At 43.6% G+C, this 16925-nt stretch overlaps 2 protein-coding genes across 2 annotated transcripts; one reads left to right on the forward strand and one right to left on the reverse strand.

Annotated features, from left to right (window-relative positions):
* Nucleotides 1-1423: 1423 nt before the first annotated feature.
* Nucleotides 1424-13812, forward strand: epyc (epiphycan). Its single transcript, XM_053415305.1, has 10 exons — nt 1424-1556; nt 3980-4178; nt 8791-8968; nt 9302-9772; nt 10022-10234; nt 10987-11109; nt 11332-11490; nt 11584-11786; nt 12229-12324; nt 12755-13812. Exons 2-10 carry the CDS (start codon nt 3987-3989, stop codon nt 12923-12925), a joined length of 1806 nt encoding a protein of 601 aa, XP_053271280.1. The 5' UTR covers nt 1424-1556; nt 3980-3986; the 3' UTR covers nt 12926-13812.
* Nucleotides 13357-16601, reverse strand: si:dkeyp-38g8.5 (uncharacterized protein LOC568385 homolog). Its single transcript, XM_053415306.1, has 5 exons — nt 16181-16601; nt 15657-15768; nt 15313-15406; nt 15044-15131; nt 13357-14958 (listed from the first exon to the last, which is right to left on the reverse strand). The coding sequence occupies exons 1-5, from the start codon at nt 16499-16501 to the stop codon at nt 14251-14253; spliced, it is 1323 nt and encodes a 440-aa protein (XP_053271281.1). The 5' UTR covers nt 16502-16601; the 3' UTR covers nt 13357-14250.
* Nucleotides 16602-16925: the final 324 nt, after the last annotated feature.

Raw genomic sequence — 16925 nt, forward strand, 5'->3', positions numbered from 1 at the left:
TTGAATAAAATTTCCAAAAATGAAAATGCAATCTTGTTCTTTTTTTTTACATCTCAAGCACTTTCACCAAAATGTAAATTATTTGAAATACCAGAAATACTGTTGACAATCGTTTTTTTTTTTTGCCACGTTACTAAGATGTATTTTTTCCATTCATAAAACATTTTCTATGAATTACCGGACTCCATTGCATGAGAATAGTAGCCTTGACCTAAATGTTGTGTTTGTCTGTCTTGACTCATTCACACCTCTTTGGCCTATAAACCATCATAAATATGAAATAACATGCCCAGATCACCTTCACGCCTTCTACTCCCAGTCAAGTCTCAGGTCTTTTCAACACATAATCCATGTTTTCACTGACACAAAAATGGTATCCCAGCTCACTGTCAATTATCACATGAATTCCCAGGCTCTGTACAATGCACTCTGTCTCCTACTGTGGGCATCAGTGACTGGGATAAGACATTTGAGGCCAAATTTCATTTAATTCTTCGTCTTTTTGAGAATTTTTGGCAGAAGGAAAGCTCTGAATATAAACTCCAGCTTATGTAGCAGGTGCAGACCAATTTCTGGCAGTCCCACTGTGTCCTTTTCCCCTCACTCATCAGAAGGTCTCGAGTTACCATCGCAGTGAGAGGAAGAGGTGGGCAGGTTGAACGTTGTGGCCAAATAAAGCAGACGGCAGCTTCCTGTGTGTCCATTCTTTCCCTTCCATCAATGGACACTAATGACAGATTGAGTAGGTGCATCTATTTGAATTCCTCTGTACAGTGTTGAAAAAGAACCACATGCCTTGCTCTGACCCCAGATCGGCCCGTTGCCAGCGAACTCAAACTATGTGATCCCCTCAACTGACTGCAGATCTGCACATTTAGCAAGTGACGGCGCAAAGAGAAACCAGCTTCAACCAAAGAGGGAGGGCAGAGGCCTTTCCTCCAAGCGGGGACTTCCTCTCAGCTCCACGCTAACACGGGCTCCTGACAGAGATCCCATTGTGTACAAGGGCTCCCCCCCCCCCCAAACATGAAAGCAACACATGCCAAAGTTTCACCCCAGGAAAAGTCGCACAAATATTTCAGTCTGATTGAGTCGTATAAAAATAAAGGATACTCTTGTAAAGTACAAAAAGGTATTTCGTCACTGGGGGGGGGGGGGGGGGGGGGCCTTCCCTCTCTCTTTCTCCCTAGGCCTGGTGTGTTTGCTGTGTGTCTGCTTGAGAGGGTCGTGCAGGCTGGTGTGCAGTGTGGGGTGGGTGCTCTCCCAGTGACCAAAAGCAATCTGCTCTGGTCCAATCAGTCTCAGTGCCTACCTTCACACATAAGCGGCAGGGCACTCAGGTCTGCCAGAGCACACAGACCTACACACACCAACACACTCGTCACATTCACACACACACACACACACACACACCTTTCACACACTTCACACACACACACACACACACCCTCCCTCTTCAAGGCACCCTGCGCGACCTCTCACCATTGGCCAAGTCCCGGAGCCCTCAGCATCTCCATCACGGCTGTAGGGACCATTCGGGAAAGCAGGAGACAGAGGTAAGTGTTCTTGGTGCTATCTTCACGTTTGCTCAATGGCTCTGTGGTGCAGGGGATTAGACGGGCAGGCAGGCTCAACTAGCCCCTCCGAAACATGCTGCTGGTGGGGGTTTGCACTGGAGGCTTCTTGTCCATGGGTTGGAGATGCAGCTGTTGATTTTCACTCACGGGTTCGCTGTGGAGGGCTGCAGGTGTCTGCAATGTGGATGTGTTTCTTATCCTAAAGCAATGATGGTGATTGTTAAATGTTGGCGGGGGGTTTAATCAGCTTCGGGAGATTCAGGTGTCCAACAGGTGGCTTTGGATCTGTGACAACTAATGACTTATTTTTAGTTTTTGCACTTTCTTCTGCCAGTTTTGCTCAAAATTCCTGCTTCAAATTTAGGGAAAAAGTTTTGCTTGTTGTTAAAAAAGTTTTATAGACCCCCCCTTGAATCAGAAACTATTTTTATTTCGAACCATGTTAAATTCTTTGTCACCTGCTTTTTGAAAATACCTTCAAATTTTCATGTGAGACAAATGCCCCAGTTTCCTCTGCAACAAGCAGCAAAGGGACGTCCGTCATGTTTACTTGTGGCTTTTGAGGGAAAAAGGTAGAATCGGTTGATATCTGGAATGCCCAACGTGGAGCCAAGCATAACACATAGGTAGTCCGGAGGCTACACTCATACACACACACACACACACAGTTTTCCACACACTGCACACTGTGATGGCCTGTATAAAAGCACACCTCTGTCTCCAGCATAGTCCTTCTTTCAGTGTAGACATGCTGCATTTCTCAGGCTCGTGACAGAAAGTCAGTTCACTGGAGATGCTGGACTCGTCCGTTTTTCAGTCTGATGCACAATATTCACGTGAAGGTAAAAATAAAGAAACTGATTTGCATCGTTAGTCTATCGCTCTCGTATCCACAAAGATTAGATTGACGACTTAAATAACTCAGGGATGGTGTGTGCTTTTTTTTTTTAAATCGGTCCTCATCCTAAAATAGCAGCGGACGTTTCTCAACTTTCTCCCTCTCTGAAAAGATAGGTGTGTTAAGACACAGTGTGTGTCTGTGAGAGGATGTGTCTTTCCAAGTGTGCGTGTGAATGTGTATATTTGTGTGTGTGTGTGTGTGTGTGTGTGTGTGTGTGTGTGTGTGTGTGTGTCTGTGTGTGTTTGACTGCTGAATGAAGCTTTTCCTTGCAGGCGTAACTCACTGCCATCCTGTCCACAAACCTCGGTGGAATTTGGAGTTTGAGTGCTGAGACATGCAGCGACCGGGCCTCATAAAGCCCCTCTGTGAAGGGCGAGGGGTCGAGTTAGCTTCGAAACCTGTCTCTCCCTCTCCCTCTCTCTCTCTCCCTCTCCCTCTCTCTCTCTCTCCTTGCACTCTCTCCCTCAGTCTTTTTCCTCACTCTCTCCATCTAACCCTGAGGGCCAGCGTCTTGTCCACCTCTCTCTCCATCTCGCTCTTTTCTCCTCTTCCTCCCTTCCCTCGCTCTCCATTTCTCTGCCCAGGCCTGGAGGACTTTCTTGAAACTGTTTCAGTGCCTGCAGCGATGTGGCTACACCTGCCGTCAGTGTGCTGTGAAAATTCCCCACTCTCAGATCATTCATTACCCAGTCTAATATCTGGGATGCAGCTAGTTAAGTGGTAATTAAATATACTAATCCTATCACGGCTTCACAGTTGTTATTCACATTTTTTAACTTAATCAACCTGGCTTAGCTTAGCAGGGATATGAGGTACTATCCAGGTCAAGCCAGCAGTTAGTAGATCTACACTCACACACATTTTATATTCCTGTCGAAAAGGAACATCTCGCCTGTGCCCTCACTTCAGATTTCAGAATCTTGCTGCAGGTTTCTGCCAAAGCCTTTTTTAGTATGATTGGAAGAAACAATCGAAACCTCAGCCAAAGACACAGGAATTCAAACAGAGCTTTGTCCGGGTTTTACTGGAGAAGGAGCAACTCAAAAATCAGTTGCTCCTCCTAAAAGGCCGACAGTAGATGTCTAATAGAAGTGTAGCTCTGCAGAATCAAGAATACGTCCCCATGGTTCCTCATCTGCTCAGCTGTGACTTCTGACCTTTGACATGCCACAGGAAAGCAGCAATTTAAGCCAAGATGGCTGCTCCCTGGCTCAGTGAGGCGTGAGGCCCTCATACTCTGATCTCTTCAGCTGTCTGCACCTCAGTAATGAATTCACAAAGCCTAGTGACCCAAAGTCCTGATCTATAGCAACATAGAGATGCTATACTGTCCATGGAGCCAATACCAGAGAGACCCGTCCTGTTGAAGTGCACCGATGTGAAACTTAAATCCTCAGCCGATGGTTTAAAGCTGATTATTTGAATTTGTTGGTAAAAATGATGGAAATTGGAAATAAATGATGTTCCCTCCTCGATCTTACCTCCCTCTGTCCGTGTCCAGGTGGACAATGAGGATGATCGTGCGGCTCGTGTTGGGACTCTTCGTCCTCAAAGCGGTGGCGGCCAGCCCCAGATTTTCCCGACAAGCGGACTTGGACTCATACGACGGCACCAACTACGATGAGGATCTAGACAATTCAAATTTGGAGAACCCAGATATCTACGACTACGAAGATGGGCTGACAATTGATGATCCTCTGGTAAGAAACTGTGCAGGTCCAAGACCATTTCAGTGATTCACTCTGGGTTTATTTCTGTTCTCCTGGGGTCATTCTATGTTGCCATTTATTCTACTGAGAAGAAAGTCAGACAATCGTTATGTTTTGCTCACCACCAAAAGGCCGACCAGGATATCTATGATTCAGCTGATCAGGAGACAGATATAATCTTTGAGAGATGGTGGAGACCAAAAACTAAGCTAAAAGAGATTACAGTCAGCGGGTGGCTTGAAACATGACTCCAAATGAATGCTAGTATGAATGATTTAATAGGCAACTGTTTGCTAACAACTTTGCTTTATCTTACAGGTGATATAATATGTCAGGGTTTATAGATTGTGGCCCAAAAAAGTTTGACATGTGGAGCTGACGTGGGATTTATGCAATTTTTGCCAGTTATCTATCTATCAGTTTAGTTGTTTGACATTACACACAAATATGCACGATATCTTTATCTATTTCTGGAAACCTCGGGGGTGACAAACAGATACAAGCTGCTCAAATTCCTTCGAAAATCCAGATTTTCCTCAGATTTCACAAATCACAGCTGTGTTGGTGCAATAACTGGCTCTGGATCTGAGGTCACCAGGTTCAGGGAGCAGACCGGCACCATGCTGCTACCAACAGGAGCCATTTGGAAAAGGGACAAACCGCTTTACAGCTTTACCCCAAATACTTCACATTCATACCTTGGACAGGCTCCGATTTAACTTCCATGCCCTAGAGTCCACCTGGGTATGAAGAAGTTTTATTCCTGGAATCAAACCTTATTTAAGGACTAGTTTTTTATCTTGTTTTTTCTATCTTTTAATCAAGACGCATTCAGTAATATTTGCTTATCTGTTCATTTATTTAAACATGGCCAATTCTTAAAATCCCCAAATTGCTGCCAGAGTGTGGCAGGAAGGGTTACCAACGTGAAAAATGGACTCGGGAAGTTCACTTTCTTCAGATCTCACTGAGTGTCATGTGGCACGCCAGCAGGGCATGCTGAGACGGCAAGATGTAATCAAGTTTCATGTTCCCATTTACACTTCTATGCAACAAGGAAATTTGGTTGAAGTGATGTCAAATTGGCACGAGGAAAATGGCCCCATCCACAGAGGGCTCTCACGCTTCCTTTGAGTTAAACCTGATGTGGATTGCACTCACAAAACTGATGCTATCCCACAATGCATTGCAGATTTGGCAGAGTTGTCGAGATGTGGTGGAGCTAAGAACATAAAGCACAAAGTCGTAACCCACAATCTTTTGTCCCGAGTTTGAAATGTTTGACTTCTGGTCTGCAAATCTTGTGCAGACATGACAGAGCTCACTGTGGGAGAGTTGTCATGTGTCGTGGGGGGAATGGTTTAGATAATGTGTCTCTGTTTAACACGCCTGGATGTGACACAGCACGCTGCATAAGAGTCCGTGGGAGTAGAAACGTTCTCTTCTGACTGTGCAAACTGAATAAACACACATTTATACACACAGATCTGAGACGGAGCACAATGCAAAGATTTGTGTCTTTTTTGTTTTGTCGACAACTTAGTTAAAGTCGAGACGACAGACGGTTGTTTGAGATTGAAGTGGATCCATCCACATGTCAGATGTCGGGGTAGAAATGAAGCGATGATAAGCTCCCTGCCTCTGGAATGCTGAGTCTTTACTTTCCACATCCAGCTCTTTGTTAGAGCGTCTCCTCTTTCCCCTCGAGGAATGAGAAGTTCAGGCTCATCTACGATGTTATGTAAGCAAGTATCCTCAGAACTGCAGCGTTCTAAAGTCCCTGAAATTGCTTTAATCGCAGACTTTAGGTCTATTTATCCATCCTTCGTTTGATGCAGACTTTCTGTCCTTCAAAATTCTTCCTTGAGTCAGATAACAACTTTAGAACTATAGGTGGTTTTGTTCATTGCAGCTGGTACCGTGAGTTTTGAACATTTGTTGTACAGATGCTGGAGAAATTAACATTTACTCCTTTACTCTACACCTTTACAAAACATTCTTTACGCAATCCTTCACAAAGAGGACAAAATGAAAATAAGAAAAACAAAACATGAAAAGCAACAAGTATTTAGCAATAGAATTTAAAATCAGAGGCACGCATAAAATAATACAAATACACTAGAAGCCTAACGCCGTTCGGTAAAAAGTAATTTTCTTAGAGAGGATTTAAAAACACAGCCTTATCTGAAAAGTTCATAATCTTTATCTCATATAATCTTGTCTATTGACTAACTTAAAAACAGGTGAATTGTGTCCCTGTACTTGTCTTGTTGAGGGACAGATGAAAAGATTGATACTACTGTCATGACAGTGCATTACACATGAAGCTACAGCCTGCAGCCAGTTAGCTTAGCAAAAAGAATGGAAACAGGGGGAAACAGCTAGCCGCGCCAGCATCTTTGAAGCTCACTATTCAACTAATTTACCAGATGACCAGAATCCTTCATTTTGGCTGTAACCAGTAGTGCAGCAAATCCTTCTGTCGTTCTGTCGCTTGCAAAAGATGCAGCTGATGAAGCAACTGAATTTCAACTGACTGACATTCTACATACAACATACAACATACAACATACAGCATACAGCATTCAGCATACACAGCAACAACCTATTGATGCTCAGATTCAGAGTCTCTGCCTGTGCTCTCTGTGTTCCCGTGCCGTTTCCAGATTTTTCAGTATTTTTGGAGGCCAGCCTCTCGCCTCTTCTTCTCCCTCGAGTGTAAATGTTTGCTTTTGGGAAAGGGGGGGGACTGAAGGGGAGCGCTGCAGTGAGCTAACTCCGTGCAGGACATTTCAAAGGCCCACCTTGTTGTATCTCAAACTGTGCCTCTGCCAAGCTTCAACACTGCTGAATATCTCTTCACCACCTGATTTAATGTGTCTACGTTGCCCTTTTCGAACCTTTTCTATTTGTCTGACTTCGCTCATCTGGACGTTTATTTACTTTGACTTCTCTGGGCTTATTGGCATCTGATGACTTCGGTTGAACGTGGCTGAAAAGACTCAAATATGGATTCTTGCAGCTACCATGTGTGTCTTGGTTCCACAAGGACCATTCCCTTTTTCTGAGGGCTGAGTCAGACTCATGTCAGGTATTACCTGTGCTGGTGTGTGGGCGTTCAGGGCCCTCGTCTGGACAATAGTGGAACTGCAGGATTCATCAAAAACCCAAATATTAGAGGAAAGAAATGCAACGACTTTACATGCATGAATAATAGGAGATGCAAATATCTTTCATTCATAAACATCGGTTGGGTTGTCTTTTAACTGAATCCCTAACATAAAACCTATTGTATAAACAAAAGTGCTACACCTTTGATTTACAAAGTAATTTGATATTTATGAAATGAAGGAAAAAGTAGCACGAATATGGTTTTACATCCAAGTCTTTAGTTTTAACTTCTGCAACTTACTATTAGTAAAAAGGTACAAAGCAAGGTCTGCAAACGCCATCATCAAAAAAAGTATGAATGCTGAGAATTTCTCACCAAATATTAAATTCTTAAACAGATATATTTCCCTCAGATGTAAGGTTGGTGAGACGAGCAGAAATAATTTGCTGTCTGTACTGTAGGTGATGCAACATCAACTCTTTGCTGCCATCTAGTAGTGGAGGAAGGAAGTTGTACTGTTCACCCTGAGGGGAAGGAGAGCAGGGCTGCTCTCCCTTTCACAAATGATTCAGTCATTTAAAGTGTTAAACAAAGTAAAGGAATAATAGAGAGGAAAGGGCAAAGAAAAGCAATATACAGAAATATAGTGTAAATTAGCAACTAACTGTGAATGTAAAGATGGTCACAGATGCTTAACTTTGAATCTCAGTTTATCTTATTATTAACTTTTTGCTCATGATGACTCCAAATACATCCTATGATCATGTGACGCTTCGGCCTCAATGACTCTGCTGTAGCTGCTTGTTGGGAATAAATACATGAATACACAAAGTGTTAAATCCTCTGCTGAGTATTGTAACTGTAGATGTTGACGAAATAAAACAAACACTGCGAGAGATTTGAATTCTAAACATAAAATGGTCCTGGTTCCTGTTTGCTTACTGACCGTCAACTTGTGCACACATAAATGCCCGTGTCTGTCTTGTGAAACGACTTCCCACTGGGACCTGAGGCAGAACTCGTGCTACACAACCTTCAACATTAACTGAGTTGTCAAAAGATCTGTGGTTGGAAGCATGTGCAGATTTTAATAGTCATATACTGATGTGTTGTGCCTCATACAAATACATGATTCATGACGTTTATTTGTCCAGAGGTACAACTGGTAAATTGAAAATAAATCAGATACTGCTCCGACTTGCCCACCTTTATAACATTGGGGTGGACTTTCACTTTATTATATTGTGTGGGTGTGTGTGTGTGTGTGTGGGGGGGGGGGGGGGGGGGGGGGGGATTTGTGTGTGTGTGGAATTGGAGCTTAGCTGTTGATATGTGTTTGTTCACTATTTTATTTTGGAATAAAACTCGGAATAATCACGTTTCCTTACTTCATGGGAAATTGAGGAAACGATCTTGAGGAACCATTAAATTTTATGGTGCTCATTTCTAAAATCGTACATATTTGACTCACTGCTGCCGTCTTTCCCTCAGATAGAGATTGGAACGCTGGCCCCACCTGACTACAACTACGCCGTACCCGAGGCCTCCCTAGAGGAGCAGACAGAGGAGGAGGAAGAGGAGGAAGAGAAAGAGTTGCCGCTAACACCCCAGCTCATCCCTCAGGGTTCAGGGGGCTCCGGGGTCCTCATGGGCCCAGACACACAGAAAGGTCTGAAAAAGCACAAGCGTTTAGATTCTGCAAACCCAAAAAAACATCAAGTCATTCGGTAAAAGCGAGTTCAGGAGGTTTGAGAAGACCTGCTCTTCTTAGGGGTTGAATTTGTGACAGGAGCCCATAATTAACAAAAAAACCAAAACACTAATCTGTCCTCACATCTCATTTTCTGCATCATCATCAATCATTGTGTCCATGTGCATGTCTTCCATTTAACTGTCTGTTTAAATGTGTCCAATCATTATGTCTCCTTCTACTGAACCTGATTCATGATTCATGTCTGTCTCATGTTTCTGTTTATTAATACCTAATCTTGTCTCTAACAAGAGGTGGAGCTGCGTCTGACGCCCATTGACATCCTTCATTTCTCCGGGTCTGGGGCCTCTGGAGCTTCTGGGGCCTCTGGGTCTGGAGGTTCAGGAGATCCACTGGTCTCTGGCTCCTCCGGGGGTTCAGGTGACATTGTCCTGATCTCAGGAGATTCCGAGGAGCTGCTGAGCTCCGGGGGGTCTGGAGAGTTCTTTTTATCTGGGGACATCTTGATATCTGGGGATTTCTCGGGATCTGGGGATCTCTCAGGGTCTGGGGTGGGATCCGGAACCTCTGGAGCCTCTGGAGACTTTGGCTCTGGAGGTTCTGGGATTTCAATTGAACTCCCCCTGGGCTCTGGAGGGTCCGGGGACCAGTCTGGTTCTGGGTTCTCTGGTGATCTCTTCATCTCAGGGGCCTCGGGAAGCTCTGGGGTTTCTGGGGACTCTGGTGAGTCTGGGGACTCTGGAATAACTTTATTATCTGGAGGTCAGTACCTTTACAGTACCTCTGTCTCACTCTGTGATTTATGTTGATTTATCGTCTCAAATTCCATTTAACTGCTTCTTTTGTAAATGTAGTTAAATGTTGATCTTATTTGTTTATTCGTCTAAATGTCGTATTTGCTCATATTCAGTCTTTCTAACAGTGTGAGTGTGATCGATTGGTTAATTTGTTGATTGATTGTCTATCTCCCTAACTGTGTGTCCCCTAACCCCAACCGTTGGCTCTAACAAGAGGAGGAGCTGCCCCTCATTTCCGACACTATCCCCCAAGAGGCATCGGGTGCTTCTGGGGATTTCTCAGGAGATTCCGGAATCTCAGGGGCCTCAGGGGATACTGGAGTTTCCGGAGACTTAGACATCTCTGGAGCCTCCGGGACCTCCAGTGTCTCTGGCTCTGGAGACGCCGAGGTCCCTGAGGTTGTTCTGGTCCCTGACATTGACGAAGGTCAGTATCTACTCTAGCTCTGTGTGAGATACGTTAAAGGAAGTCCCTGAGCAAGGTGCTGAGCCAGCTAGTCTTTATATGACCTGCAGCTTTAAATGTACCTTTGACTAGTACAATAGAGCAACGTTTTAATGAGCTGATGGTTTTAGCTCCTGTCTTAAAGCAAGGGAGCTAAAACCAGGCATTTAAGACAGAGGCTGAAAAGAGGAGCTGCAGCAATGGACAGCCTGAGGAAAGATGTGTTTTCTGAACATTAGAATATAAGTGATATATGTTCCCTTTAGATAAAACTCCACAGAGTACCAAAATGTAAATCTTTAGAACAGGTCAAGATTTATTGTGAAAGCTGAATTTGAGCAATAATCTGTTTCATTCACTTCAAGAACTACTTTCACGTTAATGTTTATACCAAGTCCACTGTGATTATCTACCCTGATACCCCCTCCCACAGCCAAATTATACTATCGACAGTTTTGGTTCAACTTCCCTTAAAAGTGTTCTGTGTTCTTTTCTAACAATCATGTTTTTTGTACCCACTCAGCAAATCACATTTCATGTCATTAACACCGAAAGACAATTTCATTTAACCCCCATTCATTCCTCTAAATGCTAAAAACACAATATATTAGCAGTGATGAACTGATAATATACTGGATGTGACTTAACCACGGCGGCAAACAGCTGATTGCCAGACTTCCTGCTCCATGCTCATCTAACCTGTTTCTATAACACCTGATCTTGTCTCTAACAAGAGGAGGGGCTGCTTCCCACTACACCAGAAACCCCTCAGGAGGGTACTGGCGGTGTAGAAGGGTCAGTGAGCTCTGGATTGCCAGAACCCGACGAGCCAGATGAGCCTGTGGTTGACAGACGAGGTCAGTACTGAGCCAGACAGGGAAAAAATTCAGGATCAAATGAAATCTCTTCTGCGAGATCCTGCTCACTTAACTTTGTCTGACTTCGGGGATTAGAAGCTCTTGGCGCTTTGAGGGAGGTTAAGTCCCTAAACAATCGTCCACTCTACCTCCTATCTCTTCATAATTGTCTCTATCCCTTCTTTTCTTCTACTCCTCCATCTTCTCATCCGTGCACTCCAGGTATGCCCACTTGCTTGCTGTGCACGTGCCTCGGCGGTTCGGTCTACTGTGATGACTTGAAGCTGGACAGCGTTCCACCTCTGCCCAAAGACACCACTCACTTCTATGCGCGCTACAACAGAATCACCAAGATCAACAAGTCCGACTTCGCCTCCATGAGTAAGTTTCCCTTTCCTTGAATGAAATCATGATTCTAGACCAGGCACCGGCCTTTAGTGAACGCCCGGTGTCTTTGCTCTCGCCTCCTTCCAGACAAGCTGAAGAAAATCGACTTAACCGCCAACGAGATAACCAGCATCGACGATAAGGCGTTTATGGGTCTGCCCAACCTTGAGGAGCTGGTGATCCGAGAAAATCACATCTCACAGCTGCCTGCGCTCCCCGAGACCATGACCCTGATCGATGCCAGCCACAACAACATCGGCACCAAGGGTCTGCACAGAGAGGCGTTCAAGGTACGTGCACGTGACTGCCCCACACCAGAGCCTGAAGTCGGAGGGTTAATCAATTATCCCATCGATGCGTTAATCAGCTGAATTGATTATGGCGGTTATTGAATGTGTTATTGATCAATAATTAGGAGACAGAAGTGACACAAAGGAAAAACCAATAACCCCCTGCTGCCCACACACAGACAGAATAACCTTATAATGCGGTTTAACAATCAATTATTGATCAATACTCATGGCATAGTTTGTCCACCAGGAGTGTCAGAGATCAGAGAGTACAGCCTCTGTTTCTGTGATCACGAATCAATTTAAAGAGCAATGTCGTCGGGAGGCAGATGTTACAGCACATTCCTCTTTGAAATAATACTTTAAAAGGTTCTGTCATAAATGGGGACATCTACAGATCAGGGGTACTAAAGATCTGTGTCTTTGTTTTCTTTGTCTCCAGGATATGACCGGCCTGCTGTACCTGTACATCACAGACAACCACATCGACTACGTGCCTGTGCCTCTGCCAGACAGCCTGAGATCCCTACACCTACAGGTAGGTCGGCTTTGGCCTCACGTTTCATCGCCCTCCGAAAGGTCGACACTGAAGATGAAATGTAGAGAGCACTTAGGGTTAATCCCTTTTTTATTTCCAAATATATATGATTAAATAGGATAGTCATCTGGAGTAGGAAGTGATTATAGGTCTTGTAAACACATGTATTCTGTCTGGATGTCTGCTCGTGTTACAAATCATACTCACACACCCGGGTAGTACTGAAATCACCTGTGTGTGACAGCGTGCATAGTACACTTTAATTATACTTAATATTTATATATTATATATATACTTTGATTTGTATAGCCCGTATTCATAAATTACAATTTGTTTGATAATGCTTAACAAGATGCTAACTCCAATTCAAAAACATAAAATCTAAAACACGTGGATATGTCTCATGCTGTGTCCTCCTCTTATCATGCAGCGCAACAATATTCAAATGATTCACGGGGACACGTTCTGCAACCTGAAAGATTTCAACTACATCAGGAACGCGCTGGAGGACATCCGTCTGGATGGCAACCCCATCAACCTCAGCAGGACCCCGCAGGCCTACGTCTGCCTGCCCCGCATACCCATCGGGGATCTCATTTAAACCACACAGACACATACGAATGCACGAATGCAACCACATGCACACATCCTTTGTACATATTGACACACAAGACCAAACACACACACATAAACCATTTGTTGACTTTTCAAATATTAAAATGTCTGTCAAACTTTGTGTTGACATTTCATTTCATTAACTTCCACAAACACGTAAATTATGAGTCAGACTCTGGTGATCAAGCACATACACACTCTACTGCTCCTTTCTCCTACGGTTGTTCTGACTGCTATCATCAGTTTAACACACACACACACACACACACACAGTGACCAATCTCGAAAAATGTAATTCCAACCAAAATGCATCTACACACACACACATACAAAAACACACAAGAACTTTGTTAAAAGCCAAATTGTTCTTTTGTAAGATCTATTGTAATTTTTCTGCACCTTGATGAAGTGGCAACATTCAGAGAAATCAGTTTATTGGAAAGAAAACAAAATTTGAACAACATGTACGTTTCTGTTTATTCTCTGTACAAGACTGGCAAAAGAAGAAAAAAATAACTAATATTGTTTAAAGATGTTTTTTTTGTAAAAATTCAAATTATATTAATATTAATAACAAATTTAACACTTTTTTGAAATGTATACTAGCATAAACTTATTGAAGCTGGAGCTTAACGAAAGGTGAATTGAATCTAATGCAATAAAAGAAGCATTTAAATACATCATCATTTGTTGTAAAGTCTGTACTGTAATATAAAAATATATATTCTGAAAAAGAAACATGATTTTTTTTACATGAACTGTAATATGGTTTATAAAATTTCCAAAAATGATGTTTCAACTATGCACAATAGCTTTTACCAACGACTCTAATGTCTGGAGTCAAACAACTAAAGACTATTGTTTGATTGGGAGGGGGGGGGGGGGTGTTGATTTTGATTGTGGATGGGGTTGAGAATAATGCTAATAGCTTGCTATTGTGTGCTCTGTATGGAATAACCACAAGTGAATAAAGTTGTTTTGAAGACCTCTCTGAACCAGGAGTGGCTCAACGTTTTCATTGAGAAGTTGCAGGTTTAAGAAAAGTGTGGATTTCAAAGAAAAATAAATTTTCAGACGTGACCCTCTGGACGATGTGCAGACAGATTCTGTTCTGGAGATCACATGTTGTTTACAGCACATCTGGGTTTTATCATTTTTGCATTAGTGACGTCATCAACACCCCCATTCGCTGGCAGGGAATCAAATCGGCTCCTCCAAGAGTCCGGAGGCTCTCACTCGGACATTTGCGCTCACACAGAATGTTCAGTGCAAATCTGAGACTAGCTAAAAGTGAAAACTGATTTCGTGAATTCAAAAACTTTCAATGAGTTTTTCAAACAACTGAAGGAACCGCTCCTTCCTGTCCATGTTCACAGCGTGCGAGTCTTTCCTCTCACTGTGGTTTTCCGAATTCTCCTCTGTTGCTTCTCCTGGGGCGAAGAGACTCTCCAGCCGGGCTTTCTCCCGCTCCAGAGCCCGCTTTTCAGTGCACATAGCATCTTTGTCCTTCTCCACCATCGCCTTCTCCCTCTCCAGCAACACCCTCTCTCGCTCCATCATCGCCATCTCTCTGTCGAGCGTGGCCCTGTCTCGCTCCAGAGTGGCGGCCTCCCGATCCAGCAACGCCCTCTCCCTCTGCAGAACCAGCCGCTCCCTTTCCATCATCCGTTTCTCCTTATCCATCACCTGTCTCTCCGCCTCCATCCCTTTCCTCTCGTCGTCCACCTCCTTCATGATGAGATTCAGGTCCAGACCTCCTTCCCCTTCCTCCTCGTCGTCTCCGTTCAGTGAAACCTCGATCTCCGGCCTGTCTGCTACCGAAGATACAGGGGGCAATGTCCCCATGGATACCCTCCTCCTCTTCTTGGGTAAGAAATCACGATTGTCTTCATCACCAGGGAAAACCTTGAGGACGGGGGCGCTGCCTTCCAGTCGACCCTCTGCGGCTTCGTCCATCAGGTGAAAGTGATCCCACATCTCAGGGATCACGTTCATCCCGTCTGAAGGGTTCTTCAGGGCCTGCGGAGAATGAGATGACGACATCAAGTTGAAGACCAGTCTGAATGTTTTATCAATCTAATGGAAAAATAAATAAAAGGAATACCGTGTACTTCTCCTTCATGTTCTCCCACATTTGGGATGCTTGACTGAAGTTCATCTTGTGTTGTAATCCCATATGCTTGAGGATGGCCCTGAGAATATCAGGAGCAAGGTGTTAGTTACAAAGTGATAATAATTATTCTACAGCTTCAATTCTGCAGAATGAAATTGGAGAAATCTAAAAGCAGAGGATGGAAATAGAGAAAAACTATCAAGAAGTTGTTTCATTTATATAGACCTTTGCTTTTATATACATTTGACTCGTTGACGTACTTCCATGCCAGCGTGTTCGAGTCCCTTTTTCCAGAGAAGAGGGAGTTATTTGTAACCCTCAGCTTCACAAACTCTTCAACTTCTCTCAGACTCACTGAGAGAGAAAAAAGGGAGGGAAAAATCAATTTAAATTTAAAACAAATTTACCGTCCACTCTTTTTAGGCTCAATCACATTTGAAAGATAAGACAGCGAAAAAGCCCCTGTGGGAAATTAAACTGCAATTGGAGCTTGTTATTACACAGTGTTATTAGATAGATAGATCGATAGATTTTATGTGTATATATATATATATATTGGTTAGAGTGGTTATTTATTTAAACGTGAGGATGCACATTAATTTACACTCAGGGGAGGCCTCAGATGCTGAGGTGGATGATCTGGGGGAGGCCTCAGGTGCTGAGGTGGAGGACTTGGGGGAGGCCTCAGGGGCTGAAGTGGATGATGGCTCCGTCCGCTATTCATAATAATAAAAGAACAGGCAGTTGCTCTGTTAGCAATATGAAAATTGCAATGATGAAAGTTACGTAACTGGATTCAGTACATCAACAACGTAAGCACTTTAAGAACAGGCAGTTGGTCTTTGTTCGGTGCATTTTGTGTTTATGACCAGAAGCCTGACCGAGCTGCCTATATATGTTCTATTCTACTTTCACTGCTAGTGAGCCAACTCGCCCACCAACAGTTTGGTCTTTTAGCAATTGCAAAAACATCTACAGTGCAGGCTCATTTGCCACCATTTATCCCGTGTTCAGTTTTGCAAAATGTTGAAGCCTACAAGGACACATCTATCTGCAGTGTGGCTCTCCCACCCTGACTACACCGCCAGCTCGAGCACAAAGAGGCTGTTCAAAACAAAAACAAATTACCTTTTTGTCGTGTTTTGACTTGGTCTTGCGATGCTTTATGTGTGGCATCAACCACGACATAAAGATAAAGAAATCAGGGACCTTCTGCCCCCCTTCATCGCCACTGCGGCCTTTTGTGGTCTTCTTGACCCGGACAAATTTGTCCCGAATCCTCCTCCATGTCTTAATGCACTCTGGCACGTCTAGCCCGACCGTAGCCGAAATCTCATTCCATGAGTTCGCAGTACTCCCTGCGTCTTTGTACGTACTCGCAGTCGGGTTGTACAGGTGCTCGTACTTCCGGACCTCTTCCACTAGGCGCTCTTCAATGATACTGTCCATATTTGATTCGTAGTTGTGTTTGGGTTTTAAAACGGCGGCACTGGTATTATAGAGGACGAAACCGGAAGTTTGAGATCCGGAAGTGTGAGATTGCGGAAATGATGTCGTTCGGAAATGATGTTGTCAGCAGACCAATCGAAGACCTTCGTGGCTCGTTTCTACTTCCCGAGGACCGCTATATTCGTCACCGCCACCCAGCGGTGTGGAGTGTTCATCACACTGCGAAATAAAAATACTTTTTGATTTATCGACAAATACACATTCAAATGAAATACATATACACATAAAATTTGTGTTTATAAAAATATACAAGCAAGGGTAGTAATAAAGTAAATAATATGATTGAGTGATTCAAATCAGTAAGGACAAATTGAACATATTTATAAAGACAAGACACACACAATCTTTACACACAATTTATTTA

The sequence above is a fragment of the Pleuronectes platessa genome, chromosome 22, assembly GCF_947347685.1.
Source record: "Pleuronectes platessa chromosome 22, fPlePla1.1, whole genome shotgun sequence".
Classification (NCBI taxonomy): domain Eukaryota; kingdom Metazoa; phylum Chordata; class Actinopteri; order Pleuronectiformes; family Pleuronectidae; genus Pleuronectes; species Pleuronectes platessa.